We start from the raw sequence: 22943 nt of genomic DNA on the forward strand, positions 1-22943 counted from the left end.
CCCAGTCAGTGCCTGCTGCTCCCCAGAGCATTGGGAAGTACCTGTCAATCCATAGAGGGAACTGAGGTGCAGTGCGATGAGGAAATTCTTCACTCAGAGGATGGTGAGGTCCTGGCACTGCTGCCCAGAGCTATGGGTGCCCCATCCCTGGAGGTGCCTGAGGCCGTGGGTGGGCTCTGGGCAGCCTAATCTGGGGGGGCAGCCATGGCAGTCCATGGCAGGAGTGGGGCTGGGGGGCTGTGAGGTCACTCCCAACCCAAGCATGCTGTGATTCTATGGTTCTATCTGTTAGCTGTTTGATGAGCCACACTCTGCACCACTGTATTTTATGAAATCTGTCTTTGCACCAACACCTGGCAAGGTTCGACACTATCTGTTATACCAGGAATAAGACAGCAAGTAAATGCAGGGCAGCAGCCTATGAAAGCAGAATTTGAGTGCTGGCAGAGGAGATGCTGGCAGCTCCGTGAGCTTCTCCTGCAGGACCAGCTCATGCCAGTCCTTTCCAAGGATCCCAAAGGAATTTTTCACGCTCCACGGATGTTCCTTACCCAACATCCCTCCAGCAAACACCCAGCCTGGTAGCTTCAGTGCACACATACGGCTTTTCTACCACGTCGTTACTGAAAGTGCAGAGAACACTGGACTAGATGGACCCACCCCCAGAGCACTGTTGCTTTAATGGAACCTCTGCCTTTTCGTAATTTTGACGCCAACGTGTGGCAGTACAAAAGGCAAAATCTCCCCACCAAGGACTTTGATTTTCATGTGTGTCAGAAGTGACATCGCAATGTAGACTTCTTCATATCTCAGATGCATGAAGAGTGGATTGCTCCCACCACGCTGGGTGTTGTGCCATCATTTTTTGAAACAATCCCTGCTACAGAGATTTACACACAAACTAAACCGGTGGGAAATAAAACCCTGAGGAGGGTGTGATTTTCCCAGAAGTCACCCAGAGGGTAACAGCAGAGCTAAGAGCATTCAGGACCCATCAGTGCCAGTGCCAGGAGCACCATCCTGCCTGGGACCAGGAGCTGGCAAAGCAAGCGTTGGGAGCACATCTGCTTGTGGAGAGCATCTGTGCTGCAGCTACAGAGTCAAACAGCAAAGCACTGCAAAGCACTTCTCTGCTGCAAGCTAAAATAGATGGCGTTGCTGGGCTATCTATGGTGCAGAAAAGGGATGTGAAGCAAGCAGGGATGTGACACAGGAGGAATCACTTTCCAGTTTCCCTCGGTGCGTTGGTGAAGCTCTGCAGCCTGACCCAGACTGGTGACTGGGAGCAGAATTAAACAGGAGCTGGCCACATAAAGCCCATAAAGCAGTGGCTGCTCAGCAGGTGACATCGTGGCTGTGCCCACCTCCCCATGCTGAGTTCTTGCACAGCTCACTGTGACACCCACGAGGAAAGAGGAAAACCCTTCAGATGGAGTAATTCTCATTGTTCCTTATGTCTACCAGCACCAGCCGGGATAACATCAACAAAATGTCATAGAAAGTTTGGTTTAAGCTCTTAATATATGTCAGCTGTAGCTTGTAAAAGTTGGATTGGCTTTTTAAGCAAAATAGCCCCAAGATAGGTTTTACTGTAATTGTATCTTCTGCAGTTGGGCTTTAGGAGTTTTCTCCTTACAAGTGGCAAAGGGGAGAGCTGTCACCGAGGGCTCTGGGCAGAGGGGGGGCAGCTCCATGGAGCAGCACTGGGGAGGAAAGGCACAAACTGAAGTGTGGGGATGCAGCGCTCGTGCTCATGCTTCCAGCACCTCCTTGGAGGATTTCTCTGCACAGCATCTCCTATCTCCCATCCTCTGGGCCTTTGGTGGAGCTTCCTGGTGCTTTGCTTTCCCCAGTTAGAAAATCCGCTCTTTTGGTGAAAGTTACCTGTCCGATGGTTCTGAAATGCAAAGTGTTTTGTTTACCTTTATTTCTGAAGTATGGAGACTCATAGGGTGCACACAGCTCTTTGTAAGATCTGCAAGGAGCAGCTGGTCCTGCTTGGGGCAGGCACCCAAAATCAGGGCTGGGTGCTCCTGGTTCTGCTCCAGCAAGATGCCATTTTTCTGATGTGGTCTGAAAAAGCCATCTCCCATTTAATGATGTTCAGCAGGTGTGTATTCATGGGAAGATCCTTGGGCTGTGTCACCCAGGAGCGCTGTGTCATGCAGAGACCTGGTCAGAGAGGAGGTGGCCAGCCAAAGCCTCCTGCTTTGGGGGAACATACAGCACCTGCAGCACATTGAGCTGCAGTGTTTGGCCTGGGGCTTCTGCATGCTATTTCATACTCAGATGTGTGTCTGCCTATGATGCTTTTGTCCTTAATGGTCTGTCACAGCACGCTGATGTCCCTCATTTGTCCGTTTCCTCCATCCTTGCCCCTGTGCACAGTCCCAGAGAAGAGAATTCCTGTGTACATTTACTCCATTTGCTCCACCCTAGGGGTCCTCAGGGTCGTCCCCTCCTCTGCCACATGTGCAGGTGGTGCTGGGTGATGCTGCACCGCTGTGATTCTGAGGCAAGAAGGGAGCTGAGGACTGAAGAAGAACAAACTCAGTGCATCCATTGGCAGCCGCCTCTGCTGTTATCCCACAGCAAGCCCACCACCACACACATCTGCTGCATTCATACTGATGCCATGACAGTGAGGTAACAGCCAGCAGAGAGGGCTAAGGGCATTTTACTCCTGAAAAACATTACCCAGGGAGGCACAGGCAGGATCCCAGGATCAGATCGCTGGTCCAGCAGCCACTGCCCATCCCAGGAGGTGCCCGGGGCCTCATGCAGTCCCTGCACACCCACACCAGGTGCCACAGCTCTCAGATGTGGCTCAGCCACAGTGGTGCTTGGGGCTGTGCACCCCAGTACAGAGCTGGGCAGTGGGCAGCGCCTCTGTACAGATGTAAGAGGAGATCTTGTTTCTCTCAACCTGAAACCATTTCCTTTCCCCCACTGCCCTCCCTCCCCTCACCCCCTAATTTGTCCCTGGGGCTTTAATATCTATTTCTCCAAGTGCCACGGGCCGAATTTACTGCTCGCATAACTCCACCGACTTCAGTGGGGAAGAGCGTTTAGGGTGCTCCAAGGAGGCGTAAGTAGGAGTGATGTGATGGAATCGAGCAAAGGAAAATAGAGCCTGACTGTCAAGAAGAGTTTCCTACCAGGGAAATCTATAGGCTGTGGAAGTTCCCCACGGGAACAAGCAGAAACCAAGTTGCTGAAGTCATTTTCAAACAGCACAAGAGAATAGGAAATCAGCCCAGCGACTGGCCAGAAGGAAAGGCGAGATGACATAATGCTACTTCTCCATCTCTAATTTCTGGGGCTGCGTTGCTTTGCCCTTGGAGTTCTTTTCCTGCAACTGGATTTATCCTCTGTCGGAGCGATGCGACGGCCCTCACTGCTTCTGTTTCAATCCCTCTGCTCAGCTCTGCCCTGCACTACAGAAACATGCTAGTGCTCCTCTTTGTCCTGCAGGGCACAAACCTCTCTCCAGGTCTCCCTTTCCTATCTGAGCAGTTGGCTCCTGTAGTTACAAGGCTGCACCAGATGAGTTGGCTTAATCTCAGACTCGCTGGGGTGAGGATGGGCCACGGGAGCTACGGAGGTGCACCCGTAACTCACAGACAAGCAAAGGACAGAGCAGGGCTGGGCACCTTCCTATCACCACAGATCCTCAGGCCGATTCCTGCAGATCATGCTGGAAAGTCACGAAGGCAATCAGCGCATCAGGAAACACCGCTTCCCCTGGCAGCCTGGATCCGATCAGCACTGCCTGCTGCGGGCTGAACGAAGCCCAGGGCCGTGGATGGGGACGTGCCCAGCTCCCCCCCGCTGCTCCCGCAGCCTCTGCACACCGCGCTCCCTCTGTGTTTATTAACGACTTCACATTCGCTCCTCATCTCAGCATCAGCGACTCGAAGCTCGGCTGCTCGCAGCCTCCTACCTCGCACAGATAATTACAGATTAGAACCGGCTAATTTTTATTTTTGTAAAGCTGTCAGAGATCTGTGTTTGTTATTATTGTCTCCTAGGTTGCCAGTTGCATAAATACATATGTAAAACCCCCTTTGATCTCTAAGTATAATGACACAGATTTATCAAATGTTTGCCTTTTTCTGTCTCTTTGAAAAGGCTGATTTATGGAGTGCAGTCCCTACCTCCCTTCCTCTCTTGAAATATGAAGTGTTTGTGAGCAGCCAAGGTAATATTTAATATCCTGCCAAGAATCCTTTGCACTTCCTAACAAATGAACTACAACCTAACCAAATGGTTCACATCTGTTTAGCCTCTTCTCCTTTTTAACTAAACAAATTAGCATTAGAATACCTGGGAGGCACACAAAGTCCCTTTCTAGATGACAGAACACAGACAATTATTAGCAAGGGGAGTAACTGTACTGAAAAGCTCAGGCAGGGACCCAGCAGATGCTTTCACATCTCCTGTCGTGCCCATCAATGACCCACATGGGGCTGACACGCAGCCGCGGCCCCGGGGAGGGCTGTGGGGTCCTGAATGCCATCAGCAGTGGCCTCGGTCGCTTCAATGTTTCATTTCATTCATGCAAAAGTGCTTTTTGGGGTGGATTTTTGTTGGTCTCCAGCCTGCAGGCAGGCGTCCTGCTTGAAGGGAGCGCTTCCAGGGGTCAGGAAGGGGATGGGTTATTCTGCATTTATTTCTGATGTAGGCAGTGGTTGTTCTTCCCGAGTGCATCAAGCCAGCTTCATCACCACTGCCCTCTGTGAACGGCCACTGTAACAAACCATCGGGTTTTAGAACTGCAAGGTGTGAACCAACATCTGCACTGTAAGACTTTGGGTCAGCATGGCCTTATGCAGCTGATACGTGGGCAACTCCAGGCTCCAACCGAGCCAAGCACTGCGCTTCCGGAGCTTCAGGTGCCTTAGAATGACACATTTGGGTCTGATTTGGGGGCTGCTCAGGACGGGAGGCGCTGGGATGAACTCTGCTGAGCGCTCACTTCATTGGATTCATCGCTGAAGAACGGAGCCAAAGGAAACACACGTTTTATTGGGGCTAACGCTCAGCTTTTGTTGTAAATGTTTTGGAAAAGAAAGCACTTTAAAGCCTCACGCAGATACTGCTATTAATATATCATCCCAAAACCAAGTGATTAAAACCAACAACAGCTACTATGAAAACGCGGTTTTGTAGCACAGGACCGCATGGGATGCAGCAGGGAAAATCATTATGAGCACACCAGCAGGGTGCAATTATAAATAAACCCAGCTCTGTTCAGGCTACAAAAGCAGCAATAATCGGTCGGGTCTGTGGTTTAGGAAGGACTAAAAGCATTTACCAAAGGTGCTATTTATTACCAGATACAGGGTCGCAACTGGATTATGGGGTGCAACTTCAGGAGAAGTCAACAGAGGGAGTTCACTGCCATCATGGCCAGGTCAGGTGCAGCCTTGCACCCTGGTGAGCAGCAGTCTGCCTGTCCACCTGTCTGTCCATCCATCAGCATGGCCTTCCTGCCACCCCTGCCATACGCAAAGCATCCCAAGGGCTGGTGGCCTGGCAGCTCCCGGGTCAGAGCTGTAGACTTGGTGGATTCTCCCTGCTTTGCAATAGGTTGAGCAGCTGAGAACCTAATCACCATTCCTTCCTCTGCCCCACGGTGACTGCGTGGCCTCAGCATCCTGCTGCCCCCAGCCTGCCTCAGTTTCCCTCCTGTGCTCCTTGGCAGTAGGGTAACACAGGGGCTGCTCATGGCAGTGCGTCCCAAAAGCCCTCGGGAGTTCAGAAAGCAAAGCTGAGTCCCATCAACAGAAGACAACTCACAGTCGGACTCTCCCCATATCTCCATCCCACGCAGGCACCACACTCTGCTCCCTACCCTTTCCCCAGCCCAGGGACTCCATTTTCCCTCTTTCTTCTTCCTGGTGGACGAGGATGCAGGGCAGCTTGGCAGGCTTCCAGTGTAGAGAAGGACCTTTCAGGTTGGATATTAGGACAAATTTATTCTCCGAACGAACGGTGACCCACTGGCACAGCCGCCCAGGGGAGTCACCATCCCTGGAGGTGTTCCAGAGCCACGGAGATGTGGCACTGAGAGATGTGGGCAGTGCGCAGTACTGATGGGTTGGCAGTTGGATTTGATAATTTGAGTGGGCTTTTCCAACCTTAATGATTCTCTGATTCTGTTTTCAGTCACTCGGGGCCATTCCCCAAAGTCTGTGTTTCTGTTTAAGGAAAAGGCAGCCTGGTTCCAGCTGCAGTTTATACTGGTACGAGCAGTGGATTTTGTAGCACATAACTCATATCCAAGGCACACTGTAGTTACAATAGAAAGCACTGAAAACATGAATGGTGGCCAGAACGGACCTCACCATTGAGCAGTGCTGCAGAAAGGCCCCAGCTCCTTGCAGCAGTGTGTGCCACCAGTGACCTTTCAGAGGCTCTGAACACGTGGTTCCGCACAGAGCAGTTCAACACACCGACCCAAAACCAGTGAACCCACTGCCAGAGCCTCAGTTCTTGTTCCAAGGCCTGGAGGTGCCAGAGTTGGTTAGGAGCAGGAGGAAAAACATCGCCACGTTGTGGGAAAGCTGCTTGCTCTGCCAACCCTGCTCTGTGAAACAATCCAACTGTGCCTTTCGAAACACTGAGAGCTTCAAACCAGCCCGAGGCAATGACCAGGGCTGGAAAATCTTCAGTGCAAACAGTTCATTGTGGGAGCAGAAAACCAGAGGAGGTGAAAAGCAAGGAAGGCAAAGCTGATGGGCTGCTTGTGCCAGCTCTGTCCAACACATGGGTGTGTGAAGGCAGTCTGTGGCTCTGGGATGCTGCAGTAGGATGGCTCAGTTCTTTGGACAGGCTCTTTAGTAGGGTCTGCTGTGACAGGACAAGGGGAAATGGTTTCAAACCCCATCAGGTTTCCTCATTCCTGCAGGAACAAAGTCACCAGTGAGGCTGTTTTATGGGATGTCCATCACATGGGGTTACCACAGGCACAGCGTGGATCCATGCAACAGCCTGGCTGCTTGAGGCAGCAGCAGCCACACAGCTGAGCCTTCCTCATCCTGCCAGGCAGGAATTGTTCCAAGATTAAATGATTTGCTAAAGATCAACACAAGGAGCAGGAGCTGTAAGAGCCAGCCATTGTAATGATGCTTAAACGCCAGCGCATCCTTAAGGGCTAGGGGATAATGGGAAAGGGACTGACAGAAAGGTGGGCTCGTCCAGCCAGGCAAAACATCATCATCCCCATTTTACAGATGGACTGCATTTCTTAAGCAGAGATCTGGAAAGAAAGAAGATTGCTCCAACCTCCAGGGCTACCACTTCATCCACAAAACCGTGCTTGGAGTCACACAAAAGGTTTAAAGAGCAAATCGAAGCAAGCTGCACCTCAAGCCACTGCCCAGATCCTCCTGTAAGCCCCAGCACAAGCTTCTGGACATGCAGTGCTGCCAGTGAGGGATTTCCTTTGCAAAATGCTGTAACAGCATCATCCAGATGGGCCATCATTGCAGCTACCAGCAGCAAAGTTTTAATTCCTAAAGTTCATGCAGCAGCATGTACACTGAGCTGAAAGAAAGCATTTCATTCAAGTCTCCTCTCCAAAAAGAGGGTATTTTTACCTTCAAATTGCAGATTCACTCATTCTAGCAACAGGCCCTCCCTGCAGGCCAAGCTGCCCAGGCGATGGTGATGGTGCAATTCTGTGACCTGCATTTTGCAGACAGTCAGCAATGATTACAAAGCTCCCATCTGACCCCAAACCTGTGAATGTTACACATTTTGGCCCAAGAAAAGAAGATGGCCACTCTTCAAAACCGAACCACAGGCACGTCCTCAGGCCCTTTAATCACAGCTGAGCCTGGCAGGACAGCACTCCAACCTCACAGGCCATCCCGAGGCTGGGCTGACCATGACCTAGGAGAAAACCACAGCTTCAGCCTCACTTTCTGCCTCTGGCAGCCAAATCCGTGGCTTTTGTGAGCTGTCTGCTATTTTCAGGTTCCTCTTCCAGCTAAAGGTTCACCAAATTCTTTGGCTTTGCACAAACTCTTTCCACTCACACACAACCTGCTTTCAGTGTGCTTTTTGCACAACAAACCATCATTTTGCAAGCTGTCCTCGCCCTTAAGGATCAAGAAGAATATTGTTGCAGGGAGAAATGCCACAAAACTATTGTAAAATACCTCTGCGATGAGCAGCACCACAACTTCAATTATACCCAAACTGTTTAAAACAAACAACTTCCAAGCACTCCTCTCTTCCTGTACAGTATACACTTTATTGCAGAGAAGACCTGAATGCATTTTTAAAACGAATGAAGTAGCTGCACAGTTGTACAGTATTGAGATATTCCCACAAAGTGTTCCACCCAGTGACTCAGAACAACGGAGCTGCACAGAGACAGGGAACTCAATCCAATGCCTGTAGAGCAGGTGGCCCTGCTATGCCAGCACCTCTGCCAGCAGTACGTGGGGTTAACGGTGCCACTCTGGATTTAAACCAGTACAACAGAGCAGAGGTTGGGTGCTCGGCATCCAGGCACACTGAGGTCTGGCACAGCCCTGGATGGGCAGCACAACCCCATCAAATCATGGCCAGAAATGCATTTCATTTGTCAGCTAACGAAGATGATGCGTTTTCCTAATAAGACCATCCCCTTGGGTTTCTTTGGAGAGACACCAGCTGCATCAGCAATGTGAACATTATGATATTGGGTACAAATCCTAAAGTTCTTTTTCTCTAAAGTGTTTCCTTCCTGATGACAAACAAAGTGAGACCTCTGTGAACCACAGAGCTGTGACACCAAACCCAGTTCCAACTGTTGATGCCCAGAGCTCACCTGGAGACACAGCCTGAATGGGCAGCACAAGGCACATCAGCAGAGAAAAGCCTCATACTGACCAGATTCCGGGGCCTGGCCCTCACTTTTTCCAATACCTTTCCAAAGCAATAGTAGGTTTTTTTTGTCAGCTGAAGCTTTGCCACACAGAGCTCAAACCTTAGTGATGGGAATGTGCTGTGATGGATGTACAGTGAAATGGCTATGAGAGTGTTCCAGTGTGTGCTACAGAGCAGTGATCATTGGGAGCCTGCGTAAATGCTGATGTGTAGTGTGCTGAAAGGCAGCTCTCCTAACTCCTTTAGCATTGTGAAAGCCTCGTGAAAACGGTAGGAAAGCTACAAATCTACTGGGGTGAATGATTAAGCTTGAGAAAAGCCTCAGAAGATGAAGGCTTCTGCGTAACAACAGAGCAGGGACAGCAGAGAACGAGACAAAACCAGCTCACCTAACCCACCGTGAGCCTTAAGGCCTAATCTAGGCAGGGTGCGTGGGACAGGGGTGGCAAATCATTCATTTGTCGCTTCCTGACTTCTTTGCCAAGTGTGTGTGCGCTTGTGACATGTTACAGGAGGACCCAGGACCCACAGGGACCTTGAAAGGCCATCTGAAAGCGATGTGCTTCTGGCACAGGCTGCAGTGGAACCTGTGATGAGTGAATGGGCCTGTGGCAAATGAAAGCCCGAAGCTCTCGTGTCTATTCCCTTTAAGAAGAAAGTAGAAAATTATCACATGAAGTGGTCACTAGGCACAAATGATTCCTCTCCTAACAGATCCCACAGGTTTCCCCCTCGTAATTTCTAAAATATACTACCTGATGTGTCACGAGGATGACAAGTAATTGACATTTAAGGCAATCTGATTTCCATAGCCCTCCCATGACTTCCACTGAGTGCATCACCTTGCTCTTCCTTCTCCAGGAGAGACTTCTTGCAGGAGAACATGACCAGCAGCAGCAGGGGCAAATGCCAGAGGCTGCAGAAGAAGAGCTTCCTGGAGCTGCTGCGGTCTGCATCCCTGTAGAACCGAAAGCCGAGGTAGGAGATGTAGAGGTTAAGAGGGAGTGAAATGATGGGGAAAGTCCACGTGGTGATGTCGAGGATGGGAGCCACCGTGCAGAGTCCAATTAAGGCCACGCAGTGACGCAGAGCCACCCGCCTGCACAGCGCCGGGTGGGTCACAGACATCATGCAGTATCCTCCACGTGAGTAATCCTCCCGCAGCCCCCAGCTCAGCGCGTTGAAATGAGGGAACTGCCAGGAATAGAGGATACCTCCCAGCAGCAAAGCACCTGCAGTGGGAAGGAGAGAAGGAAAGAGGCGTTAGAGGGTCCAGCCGGGCCACTGGAAGTGGTGCTCCAAGAACTCAGCAGCATGGGGCTTATTTGTCAGAACAGCAGTGCTACGAAACTGCTGCACTGCTCTGTGCTTGCTCTGCCAAACAAGGCATGCTCTGCTTTGAGCAGCTCTTACATAGGGCTGCAGATGGTGGCTCTTCTACTTTCTAAATATTTAACTTGCTCCTTCCTAATGAATTACTGCTAATTGTCTCTACCTGTGGTGGTCAGTGAAGCAAAGCTGAGCAAGAGACTTTTGGCAGCCCCTGGTTTCCAATGCCATGCTCCCAAGTTGTGCATTCAGAGACAGCCAACGGGCAGACCATCTGTGTCCCATCTGTAACAGTGACCAGAAACAGGGCCCTGTTCAAGGAAAGCAGGGATGTCCTGCAGGGAACTGGGGAACCACCAGCACCCTGGCTGCCCGTTTGTCCATCGCATGAGGGGAGGAGATTGGCTGCTCATGGACTTCAGGGCCAGCAGAACTGGAACAAGTGATGTGACAGCAGATGCAGAACTGTCCTTCAAACCAATTTCAGTGTCTTCTAAGCAATTTGATCATTTACCTTTTGTGTTTAAAAAGAAGTAATGAACACGTGACATTTTCCACATTGTCCCTGCTCTCCTCAGGACACAGGGCTCAATAAGCACAGGGCTGATGGAGGCACAAACAGTTCATGCTGACTTCAGTGAGCTTCAGGGAGGCCCTCACTCCCAACTGCTCACTATTTTTGTCTGCAGATGCAAAAATCCCCCACAACTGATACACATTAGGAGCATTCCTGGATTTCCTTTTTGTTTCCCAGTTCCCAAGCATTTCATTCCCGCATTAACACTTCTGTTGCATCTTCCTGCCTCCATGAGTTCACTCTAGGGAAATTACCTCCCCGTTAGAGCCAAGAATCTACCATTTTCTTAATAATTTGACAAAAATAGCAACATTTATCTCTTGCTAATGTCCTTCACCTCTTCCCAAAACGCTCACTTCTTCCCCAGCATCCGCTTGGGCTGTAACAAGACTGAGCACCACCTCCTCTGATCTGCTCTGTGCTTCATGTTTGCTACCCTGCTGTTCTGGCTTCCTTGGGGCTGGGCATGCCTAGTTCTCATCATCCTAAACTTCTTGGACCGTGGCCCCAAAGATGTGCAAATTCTGCTTAAAGTCTTACTTTCAGGGGATGGACGCTCAGCAACTTCTCTGTATCAGAACTTTGTATAATGGTTCAAAATCACACACCCCAAAATTACCTGAATTTTTCATTTCAGAATATTATGGCCAGTGGCAACAAGAGTAGTTCAGCCCCTGACAAAACAAGGCTTAACTCAGTTCCACTGAAACCGAATGGAGTAGGCTCTCTTCCGATCAATGGAAATGCAACTTATCCGAGGCTTTCATAGCACTGGGAACAGCATGTCACAATTATCCACCAGTAGAGGAAATGCAAGTGGCTGGAGCTGGGGCCAGGACTCCCAGCAGGGCTGCCCCTGCTTCCCACGGCCGTGGCCCTGCCTGCTTTCTGCCTGGCACAAGCAGCTGCTCTTGTTCCGTTGTTCAGACGTTGTCTGCAGCCAAGCTCCAAACACACCCTAAACCTCAAACACACACAAAAACCTGTAACAGTTCTCAAATTGTAACGCCATTAGAAAAAAAAAAAAAAAGAAAAATAGTCATCTGGAGAAATTTTTAAACGCAACCAGACCGACTGAACTACTTGGGGCTGGGTTCCCATTTACAAAGCTCTGGTTTTCACATGCGAGCCTTTGGAATGTAATTGCTTTGATTACATTACAACCATTGAGATAATTGATATTTTACAGAGAAGCTGAACAGTAAAACAATTTAATAGCCCATTATGAGGACTGTAACCGGCCTGGTTCTTTGCTGTTTCCCACATGCCCTGGACATCCTGCCATCTCCCCGCCCGGATGGGATCGCCAGGTTGTTGGAGATTTTCAAGTGTCACATAAGGCCGATAACTTGCAAAGCACAGCACATGGTGAGGGATGATCCAGCACCAAATGAGCCCCAGGAAGGAGTCCTGTCAAGCCCAGAGCAGACACTATAATACTGGCTAATTACTAGATGCATGTTAACTATGTCATAATTAGGTCAGCGGTGTTTTTAAGCAATACTATAGACATACTCTGGAGAATCACCTGGTTCCAAGCACTGCAGTCTGCTCTGTTTATTCTGCGTAGTTCCCAACAGCTTGAAAGTCAGTTTAATCAATGCAAATCTTTTTCTTCACACAGTTTATAATTAAGTGAAGAACAGACGAGGTCGTTCCCAAGCGATACACAAGGAGCTGGGAAAACCTCAGCTCTGCATTTCCACCCAGAGTTTGCATCCTTGAGCTCCATGGGCTCCTTCGCGGCACGTGAAGCACCTGTGCTCCCTGACGCCAGTCAGCATGGAACACGAGGAGCATCTTCCAGCCCTTCACAGAGTGTTTATACACTGTAGGAATACAAGTGCCTGGCTCTCGGATGACTTCTTGGCCACATTTTGAATAGTGCTGCTTCCAAACTCTATGCTTCTCCTATTGAGAGCCTGGGATCGCTGCAAGCAGGCACCGATAAATCCTGGTCACTTGGCAGAGGTGTCCTGTTGGATCTCTGAAAACAAATCAAGTCTATTTAGAGAAACAGGACCCAGCTCTCCAGTATCCTTTCACTGCTGGGTGCAGAACAGGCATTGAGTGTTTTCACAGTGAGTTCCTATTGCTTAATTGCTTCGTACCAGCTTAAATCATCTTGGAAGTCAGTCCTGCAGAGAACCAGGCATTTCCCTAGACCATATGCAGCGTCAAGGAACAGACTTTACCACTCATCATGAATGTGAAGGTTAAGCTAAATAGTAATAATAGATCTTTTTTTTTTTTTTTTAATAAACAAGAACAAGCTGAGATTTTTATTTTAATATCTAAGATAAAGCCAAAATGTCAGCTGGAGTTGAAGAAGGTGGGAAACGGTTATTTCTTTCTGTAAATATATTTTTATCTAGCAAAATACTGGAGCTGTATAAATTGCACTTTTTTTCTAAAACAAACAAAGACAATAAATTCCACAGACATTCGGAAACTGCTTGGCAAGACATTTTAAGGTTCAACGAATCTGAGTAAGCCTTGGAAATAACAGCGAGACGAGACTTCCACAAGCAACCAGTGATGCTGGGCTTTCAAAGCAGCTGGCAGCCTGATTTGTAGAATTACACAGGCAAGAAGCACTCTCCTCTGAAGTTATGCTCTTCACGGTGTCAAGGCCCTTCAGTATCTCTGAACTCTGATTCAGATATTCCTTTGAAGCAGCTCATGATCATCTCACGTGCTGGATGTCCCCAGCTACGCATGTCCTGTAAAGGATACATTGTCCAGTCGAATCTACACATTGTCTGCTCAAGATACAGTGAACTCTTTTGCCTGTTGAGCTAACAGTGCCAAGAGGAATCTTGTTGGAAGAATGCTCTGCATGAACTGTTTCATTCCTATAACACAACCTGAGGACTGGAAGCCTATTTCTTCATCCACTCTGGGGCAGAAGTAACACCTGGTTGCTGTGTGAGCATCCCATGCTGAAGATGCCACTCTCCTGAGAGAAACAAGGCTCCTTCGTGCTGCCGATGCCTTCCAGCCAACGCATGGAGCAGCAGTGATGATTTCACCCACAGCTGAATTAGTTCCATTTGCTACTATAAATAAAGCACAATCCCATTGAAATTCTCCACAGCTATTTGAAGGTGAATTGTTGCAGGGCAGGAGAGGTCCAGAGCCAAATAGGGTGAGAGGTTGCAGCCTGGTCGCCGCCTGCACAAGTGGGACAAACACAGCCAAGGTTATCTGCAAGGCTGCTGCTGCACTGACATTGTGTTCCTAAAAGCACCAGGGACCACCAGCTGATTGCCTTCTTATCCTTCTTGCTGCTCCATGCAGCACGCACGGTGCGTTCCGTTACGATCTGCAAAGCTCTGCTATCGCTTGCAAGCTCCAGACAAGACAAACATTCAGATGCTTCATCAGTAGAACAAAACAAAGCAAAACAAAGCAAAAATAAAGAACGGGAGAACTGATGCAGAGCATCCTTTCAGGAATGGACTCACAATTCTGTCTTTTCCTCAGTGCAGTGCATGTAGGACTGGGAAGCGGCCAACCCAGCATTAAAATAAACACAGAATGGTTAAAATATCAGCTCCAAAACAGATGTTGAAATCTTACTGCATTTCCCAAAGCTGGTGTTTACTGCCTTGGCAACCTAAGAATGCTGTTTTGCTTAAAGCACAATTTTAGTAATTCTTCTGCCTTGAATAATGTGAAGGAATTTTAAAATTATTTCCAGACCTCGGTAGCTGCCTTATTAGAAGGAAGCACCGGCCTTTTGTCCCGGGAAACTGCTCAGGTTTGGCTCCTGTCAGCAGTGGAAGGCCCTGGGAGCTTCGCCTCTAAATGGACTGTAGGCAGGAAACAGCCACACAGCATCGAGAGCACCCAACTGGTGCTCCTCTGTTAAAGGACGTCGAACAAATTGCTGCTCTTTAATCCAGACAAGGTAGATTAGAGCTCCGAGGCTTGAAGCGGGCCAGCTGTATCCACCTGCTCATAGTAAGCACGCTGTCTCCAACTGTGTTTTTCACCTTTTCTACAGGAAATTTAATGTAACCAGTGCAAAATGTTTCTCTGTGGCCCTGCCTGACTTTTACAGGATGTTACACAAGCAAAAAACATTACTTGACACATCCCCAAAGCTCTTATTTTCTGTCTTTTGTGCACGTTCACAACAGGTCTAGCACAGCAGCCCTCCCTGGAGACCTCTAACTATGCAGCAATTACGGGTGTAAGGAAAGCTTTGAAGTCTCAACACGACCTCGCTGCACATGGCAGATGCCATGCCACGTTAAACACCCAAAGGGCTCTTTGGGGCACTCGGTGCCAATGCTCAGCATGGTTTAGAGCATGCAGCAATACTGCCCTGCTGCACAAAGCCTGACAACACAGGGGTTGCAATCTCTGCTTGTGCAGCAGGGTTGGAACTCGTGGTAATTAGGTTCTTTCTTTCAACTTGTTTCAGTGATGGGAAATAACCACTAGGGTAAACCAATTGGCCTCAGATTACACACATTCAAGACGCTGCCCTGATAAAATCTCCCCCAGGAAACACGTTACCTGCTATTTCATTCTTACCGTTGTCTCTGAGAGCAGCAGTGAGATTAGCATTATAGAATTTACATCTTAATTTGTGATTATGAAGCATTCTCAAACACAAAGGCATTTGGGAATTATCTGTTCACCAACCTTAACAAAGCCAATAGAAATTCCCCCGTGTTTTACCACTGCGGCATTTCCTATATTAGCAGCGGAGCAAGACAACAACTGGCACTTCTGCCTCCCCAGGAAAACAAAGCATATGTTACTGCTTGTGTGGGGTGACACGTGAGTGGCTTGGCAGCCTTGAGAAGAAAAAAGGATCAAAGCATTGCTAGGAAAGCCTCGCCCAAGGTCTCTGTGCTGCTGACAATGGCACTCGGTGTGGCTATGGGCACTGCGCTCCTGCCCGGCATTGTGTGCCGCCAAGGTTGTGCACGGGGAACACACTGCAGTGCTGAAAGGCTCACGGTCATGGGTTTGTATAGCTGCTTCTTTGGAAGGGTGGCACAAAGGATGAGTGGAACGGGACGTTTGCAGAGCTGCAATGGACTTCTCCACGGGAGCACTTAAAGGGGAGGGATGGCGGGTGTGCACACTGTGAGCGGAACAAAAAGAGCATCTCCATGCCCACCACAAAGAGGGAATGGGGTTCCTCACGTCCTGAAATGCTCCTGGCTTTAGTGGGAGGAAACCAGGTGACCTCAGGTGTGCTGCCACGGGGAGAAAAAGAGCTCCTGCATGCAGGAACTGCACAGAGACACAGCTATTGCATGCAGATGCACACAGACACACACGCCTTTTGTGCAACACAACACATAAGAACAGGTTATGACTGCTGACAGCATTACAGGGATACGCCTTCCATTATACAGCCACGGTTGTGAAAAGCAATGCTGCAGTGCATAACTTGTCTCTGCTACCCCAGCAACACACATCATAAAACATGTGGGCCTGCTGGGTAAGATGAAATTACCAGAGAGTTCATTTCTGCAGATACGTTCAAGTATTCACCAAAGGACCACGTGCAGCAGAGGATGGAAAACTTGATGGATGCACAAGGGCTCCTGTGTGTCACCCAGGACCCCAGTGTGGGTACACCTATGGGCACCATGTGTGCCCCGTGTCCACAGGCTGGCCATGCAGTCCAGTCACCCCAGCTGCCCCAAGCACAGCGCACAGGATGCTGCTGGGATGCAGCACTGGGATGCAGTACTGGTGCACTGCCTCTGAACTCTTGGGACTGCTCCCCCAGGTGTCCCACTGCTGGAGCTGCCACTTCTTTTGTTTCTTTTGAAGCTGGAGAGAGGGGGAAAAAAAAAAAAACAACAACAAAAAACCCCAGCTCCCCAGCTTTTGTACTAAATTCAGACCAGCTGCTAACCGGCATTGTCCCTCCACCCCACTTTTTGCACTTTTTACCCACACAAAGCACACTCCTGGGCCCCAGCTTCCAAATCTCAGATGTCGATGACATGAATATCTCTGCTTCCTCCGGAGCAGACCGCAAATCCTGTCGTCTTTCATCTGAGAAGCAAAACCTCGGTGAGCTGCAGGGGGGGCTGAGGGCTGGAGCTGGGGGCTGCGAACACTCACAGCTCAGAGAGAGGGGATGGGACAGCCAGTTCTCCGAGCTCATTTTGCATGCAATTAAGCTGTTGCTTTCCTTTCTTCCTGGCAGACAAGTGCTACAGCAGGGAAGGTATGGGGGACCCCGGGCACTGACAGGTTGGACCAAGGCCTCCCCCCTCTCCTATTTTCCTTTTTGTTTTTGCGCCTGAAACTATCCATCTGCCAAATGTCACTAGCTGATAAGAACTGCCCATTTCAAATCCCCATTTGTAAATAGATGTTGGCTGACATAATTAATGTCTACCATACAACATAATTTGAATTACAAAGTAAAGGCAATTTAAAAATCAGCCTCCACATGATTACAATTGATACGCAGCCTATAAATTCCATAGCCTCGGGAATTATTTAAATTTCTCAAAATGAATGAAAATCAGTACAAGATGTCTTTCAGGAAAACGAGACCAGAAGTGGAGCATCTGAGATAAACTAAATGGTCTCTTGAGATAAACACTCTTTGGTGCAGTAATACCTATGGCTCCAGGCCACCGCGGGTCTGTAATGTCTGCTGCACTGTCAAGGCTGCTATCTGCTATGCCACCGCCACCTACTCAGAATAAATCCCCTTAACTGATAAGCACATTATGTGGAGGACCCCTGCTTGTCACTTCCATCTATCTGGGTGGCTTACGTGATGGCACTGAGCTCTGCCCCAAGGCACTGAGCTGGGCTCAGCCATCAGGGATGGTGAGCAGAAGCACAAAACACGGCAAGATATGGGCTGTGGTGCTCGGAAACACTTCCTGCAGATTTGTTCATTTGCCCACTGAAAGTAACAAGTTGAGATGAACAACAAGCGCTGCTAAGGAGCGAGCAGCAGAATTAGGCTGGGAGGAAGAACAGCAACACAAGAGTCGCTTACAGCATTCAGATGTGTGCCTGCTTGCATGCCAAAATAAATAGCTGTGCTACTTCCTAAAGACATCTGCACTACCAAACACGCCCAGGCTCAACAGCAGCATGGCACAGAGAGCAGAGCTGGGAGCACGGACCTCGCACACAACAGCACTGCTGAGCTTCGTCTCTTTCCCCTGTGTTTATGCCTCAACTTCAGGCTTTAAGAGAATGGCATTATTTTCCTGCACGGCATTCCTTTGTAAAACAGGGAGAACTGCTTTGAGAGAGAGATTTAACAGAAAAACAAATATCTTTGTAAATAAATCGTGCCACAGAGGAGCAATGAAGCCTGCTTTCAAGGAAGCCAACGTGTTACTGCAGCTCGCAGGCGGGCAGTCAAGTTCTGCATAAACACACCAGAGATGTGGCAGTGATATCTGTGTGATAAATGACGCTTATCACACACCTCTGACCATCTCACCTGCACTCAGCGAGGAAATGTGAACATTCCTGATCTTTCATCGGTTTCAAACAGCTGCCATAAAAAAAAAAAAAAGGAGCCAAAAAAAGAAAAGAAAACCCACTCCAAACCCACAACAAAGAATTCCCAGAGATAACCTTATCTTTCTCTTTTGAAATGTGAGGTTTTCCCTAAATTGCATCGCCATGAAATCCAGGGTGGGGGGCAGGATGCTCAATCAGACTTAAGAGCATACAATTAAAGACCTATCAGGGGCACAGATGGAAGCAAGCACAACTGGGAACCACCGTAAGAGGTGCAAATCTGTAGCATAAGAGATATAAACATGCATTTGTATCGTTGGAAATAGAAGCTCACAGATTTTTATCTGCAAAGATGCAATTTTTTTGCTTATCTGTCAAGGAATTACTCTTCGGGATAAGAGAGTTATAAATGAAATGAAGACAAATGACAAGAGAGTGCAGCTCAAATCAGAGATATTTCCTTGTTATGTCTCGAATTAGAAACTGGGAATCACCTTCAGCTCTACCAACTGAGTGAGGGCATCTCATGGCACTGTGAACCCGCTGGCAGCACATCCACAGCCTTGAGGGCACGGTAAGGGAAGCTCGGCACATAAATGCTACAACCAGCAGCATGTGCAACAGTGTGGCTGCTGTGAGATTACAAGGAGAGAAAATCCATCCTAAAATGTCACCCGCAAAGGGCGCGGTTAGGTGTCGAGAGCTCTCCTTCTCCCAGTTACATGGTGAGAGCCTTCTCAGTTTTCTAACTCCCTTCTTCCACCTTCCTCTTTGTTACTGAGTTGAATAATCGTTTTTTTCTTTCTTTTTTTTAAACGAGGTGTAAATGCATTTTCACACCTACAACTAAAACGAGGTTAAGGCTCCGAGCTAATTACCCTTTATTAATGAGCTCGACAATGGCGTGTTGGCCTGCACCATGCACATGATGATGCACATTTGTGCTCCAGGTGGGATGGATTCTTCCAACTGCTAAATTCTTTTTTAGTAGCAAAATGCTTAACACTGCAAATTGTTTACAGCTTTTTTTCCCCCTTAATTATATATATATATATATATATTTAATTGAAATGCACTAAAATATGACATTCAGGTCACCATTTTCAAGACTGTTCCCAGATCTGCTTCATTACAAAGGTTGCATCAACTCAATAGCTCTTCTAGCACTGTCAGACAAACTGCCCTGCCCTGCTGGCACCCACTGGGAGGTGGCTGCGGAACGTTTCAGCTGCCCAGAACAGCCACAACAGCAGCAGTTATGCACCAGCACATCGTGGTCTGGCAAAGCCTGCTTTGGTGTAGGTCATCTTCCATCGACTGCATCCCTGCCAGAGCTGGCAGAGGGAAGTATGCCCACAGTCTAAAATTAATTGCTAATTAGATAGGAAGAGATAGCAGATAGAAAGACATGGACTTTCTGCAGCCTGCAGCACAGGGACAGCGTGGCTCGTTGAGAAACAGGTCTAGAAGCGCAAGTTATAACTTGATGATAGAAGATCATTAAAGATAATGAAAACCAGTGCCCGTCTCCTTTAATGCAGTGGGCTCCTGCTGCAGTTTAGCTGCTGTTTCAAAAGGGATATGGCAATTGGAACTCTGACAGCCTTTCCAGCAGTGCCCAGGGCAGCTCCCTGTGGTGCAGCTGAAGCATCCTAAAGCATCAGCCCCCCAGCACCAGGCCAACCCTCCGGACGGAGGCTCTACGCCATGGCAGCCACAGTGTCCTTCATTGTAAACATGTGCTTGATGTTTCTGAATCACTCACTTTGCAGAAGTACAAAGCTTCTAGTGATGTTTGTTATGCACTCCTTAACAGGACACTACTTAGGCACATCCATATCACTTATAAGGCTAAATACATATGTCTAAATATTACTGTGTCCCTCAGGATCACCTCTAAACGTTTCCTGAACACCTCCAGGAGTGGTGGACTCACCAACAGTCAACAAACATTTCGATGTTGTCCTGAAGGACATAGTTTAGAGGGGAAGATGGATGATAGGGGGATGGTTGGACTGGATGCCCTTGGAGATCTTTTCCAACCTTGGTGACTCTATCGGTCTATTAAAAAGTCTACCTTCAGAGGCAAATGTTTGTATAGAAGTGACACACAACTGAAAAAAAACAACAAACAAAAGCCTTCATCCCAGCTCTGGATTCGATCAGTATCAGAAGAGTTGTAGCCAAAGCCTGCTCAGTCTGACACTTACACCCAGTGTGCAGTGTAAATGAAGAATGGAGTGCTACGGATTTTGCACAGATAACTTCTGGGTAAAAGCTGTGTTGGTGGAAGAATTATTCAATGCCACGCTGTGGGATGAATGTGCGCTAAAAAAAAAATTCTTAACAAACCTGCTAATTGAACTTCATGAGTTTCTTCAGAATATAACTATGCAGAGCCACTTTGACTCTTACGTTCATAGCTGGCAGGACAAACAAGCCCTAATTGTGTCAGAGTTGCTGCTGAAGAGATCAGTGTTTTATGAGAGATGTAAAAAAAAGTTTCACAGTTACTAAAATAGAAATTCTTGTTTGCTTTTCAAGGAGTGAGGGAAAGGAACATTTATAACTTAAGAGCCTAAAAGTGGCCAATTAAAAAAAAACATCAATAAATTAATCTTCCTAGGATATTTTCTGGCTTGTGGAAAGACAGTAGTAAACACATCTGGGACTTTTCCATCTGAAAGCTCCCAGCTCAAAAGTCAGATCTAACTGCGTAGGGGTTTAATACCGAAATTATAACACAGAATCCCAGAACTGTAGAGGCTGGAAGGATTCTCAGATCCCCCAGTGCAGCCCCACTAATACAGGTTCTCTACTGCAGGTTGCACAGGAAAGCATGAGCAAACAGCCTGTGCTGTGAGCATCTGGTACAGACATGAACTCAGACAAAGATATTGCCACAGGTTGGTATTGCATGAGAACCAGAACAGGACAAAAAGTGACTCTCTAAAACAGTACAGAAAAGAAGGATTAATGTGGAGATTGGAAATGAGTGCTATTTTTATTTTCCCAGCTCTATCACCGCCACAAAGGGCAGTCGGTGAACGATGAGGGGTGATAACGATGCAGGCCCAGCCCGGTGCCCAAAGGCACGCAGCCCTGCGCTGTGAGCTCACCGGCCAAGGCGCTGTGACAGCAGCGGAGATGGCTGTGAGCTCACGGAGCCGCCCTGCAGAACCCGGGGCGCGGCAGAGCCCGGCATCACTCGTGCCCGGACTCCGGTCGAGCGCGGCAGCGAGACTCGGAGGCGCGAACGAGAGACTCGGTTTGGGCCGTGCTGCGGGGCTGCCGGCGGCAGCTCCCGGCGCTCAGCCCGCGGCATCGCCAGCGTTCCCCCGGCCCTGCCCGGCTCGGGCGGCCGGGGCCCCGCGGGGTGCGCTCGCGGCAGCGGAGGTGAGCGGTGCGGGGACGCGGCCCCGGGGCGGGCGGCGGGGAGCGGGGCCGGGGCTTCGTGCGGACGGAGCGGGGCGTCGCCGCCGCCGCCGCCCGGGGACGGCGAGTGACCGCGGCCTCTTCTCTTTCGCAGCTCTGACGGCTCCGGCCCGCCGCGGCGCCGCCGAGCGGAGCGGCTTTCCCGGCTCGGCTCTCCCCGGCCCACCGCACGCCCGGGGCCATGGAGCTGCCCTCGGACTGGACCTGCCCCGTCTGTGGGCGGAACCGGGCCGAGGCGGCCTACGTGACGCCCTGCCGGCACCAGCTCTGCTTGGGCTGTGCGCTGCGCTGGGCGAAGCAGCATCGCACCTGCGCCGTGTGCGAGGAGAACATCGAGGCCGTCCGGTACGCGGTGCAGGCGGAGGAGGATTTCCTCGCGTGCCCCATCCCGCAGCCTGCAGGGCGCTCCGAGGACGAGCAGGAGGACGAGCAGGAGGAGGAGCAGGGCTCTGCAGAGCCGCAGCTCGAGGCTCCCGAGCACAGCTTCCCAGCCGAGACCTGGGCGGACTTCTTCCGAGGAGATCCGGGGGACCTCGAGCCGCTGCTCCAGTGGCTCCAGCAGGAGCTCGAGGACATCACCGGAGATGAGTGGTGGACAGTGGCTGTGGCGGGGACTGATATCATGTACCTCCTGTGCGTGTACGGGCTCGACGAGGACGCCCTGATCCTGAACTTGGAGTCGTACCTGGAAGACCTCACAGAGGAGTTCGTGGTGGGGCTCATCGACACCATTACGGCTCTGTACGGCCCAGAGCTCCGCCGGCAGCAGGACAGCCAGGCTGCCCATGAAACAGGAGGGCAGGACGGCCCCGCGGCCACCCCCAGCCCCGCCACCTCCCCGCAGGAGCCTCCTGCCCCCAGCCCGAGCCGCTCCACCAGCCCTGCAAGCCCCGGCGCCGAGCGGCTCCCCGGCGTCCCTCACGGGGGGCCCGAGCCCCGACCCGCCGCCCCCGTGTCCCCGCAGGAGCCGCAGGAGCAGCCGGGGCAGGCGGCGGCAGCGGGCCCCTCCGCCCAGGGCACGGACCAGCAGCCTGGGGGGCCCCGACGCCCCCCGAGGAGGAGGGCCAGCAGCTGCACCCCGGATTTGCCCCCGTCCCCCAAGAGGCGGCGCTAGGCCGGCACCCACTGCGGTGCTGAGCACGGCTCGCGGCTTGGGAGGCCATCAGTGATCTTGGTATATTCTTAAAGATAATATATTTTATTCCTTTATTTTAAGGAAAAGTCTCTGTGTTATTGATGA

The 22943-nt window shown here is 49.9% G+C and overlaps 1 protein-coding gene across 1 annotated transcript in view; it reads right to left on the reverse strand.

The window, feature by feature from the left end:
• Positions 1–8243: 8243 nt before the first annotated feature.
• LOC128083249 (protoheme IX farnesyltransferase, mitochondrial) overlaps positions 8244–22943 on the reverse strand; it is a 94656-nt gene continuing 79956 nt past the window's right edge. The window contains exon 7 of the mRNA XM_052688294.1: positions 8244–10115. Within this exon, the coding sequence (XP_052544254.1) occupies positions 9673–10115 (443 nt within the window). The 3' untranslated portion in view covers positions 8244–9672. The remainder of the gene's footprint in view (positions 10116–22943) is intronic.

The sequence above is a fragment of the Tympanuchus pallidicinctus genome, unplaced genomic scaffold (assembly GCF_026119805.1).
Source record: "Tympanuchus pallidicinctus isolate F22 unplaced genomic scaffold, pur_lepc_1.0 scaffold23, whole genome shotgun sequence".
NCBI classification, from domain to species: Eukaryota; Metazoa; Chordata; class Aves; order Galliformes; family Phasianidae; genus Tympanuchus; species Tympanuchus pallidicinctus.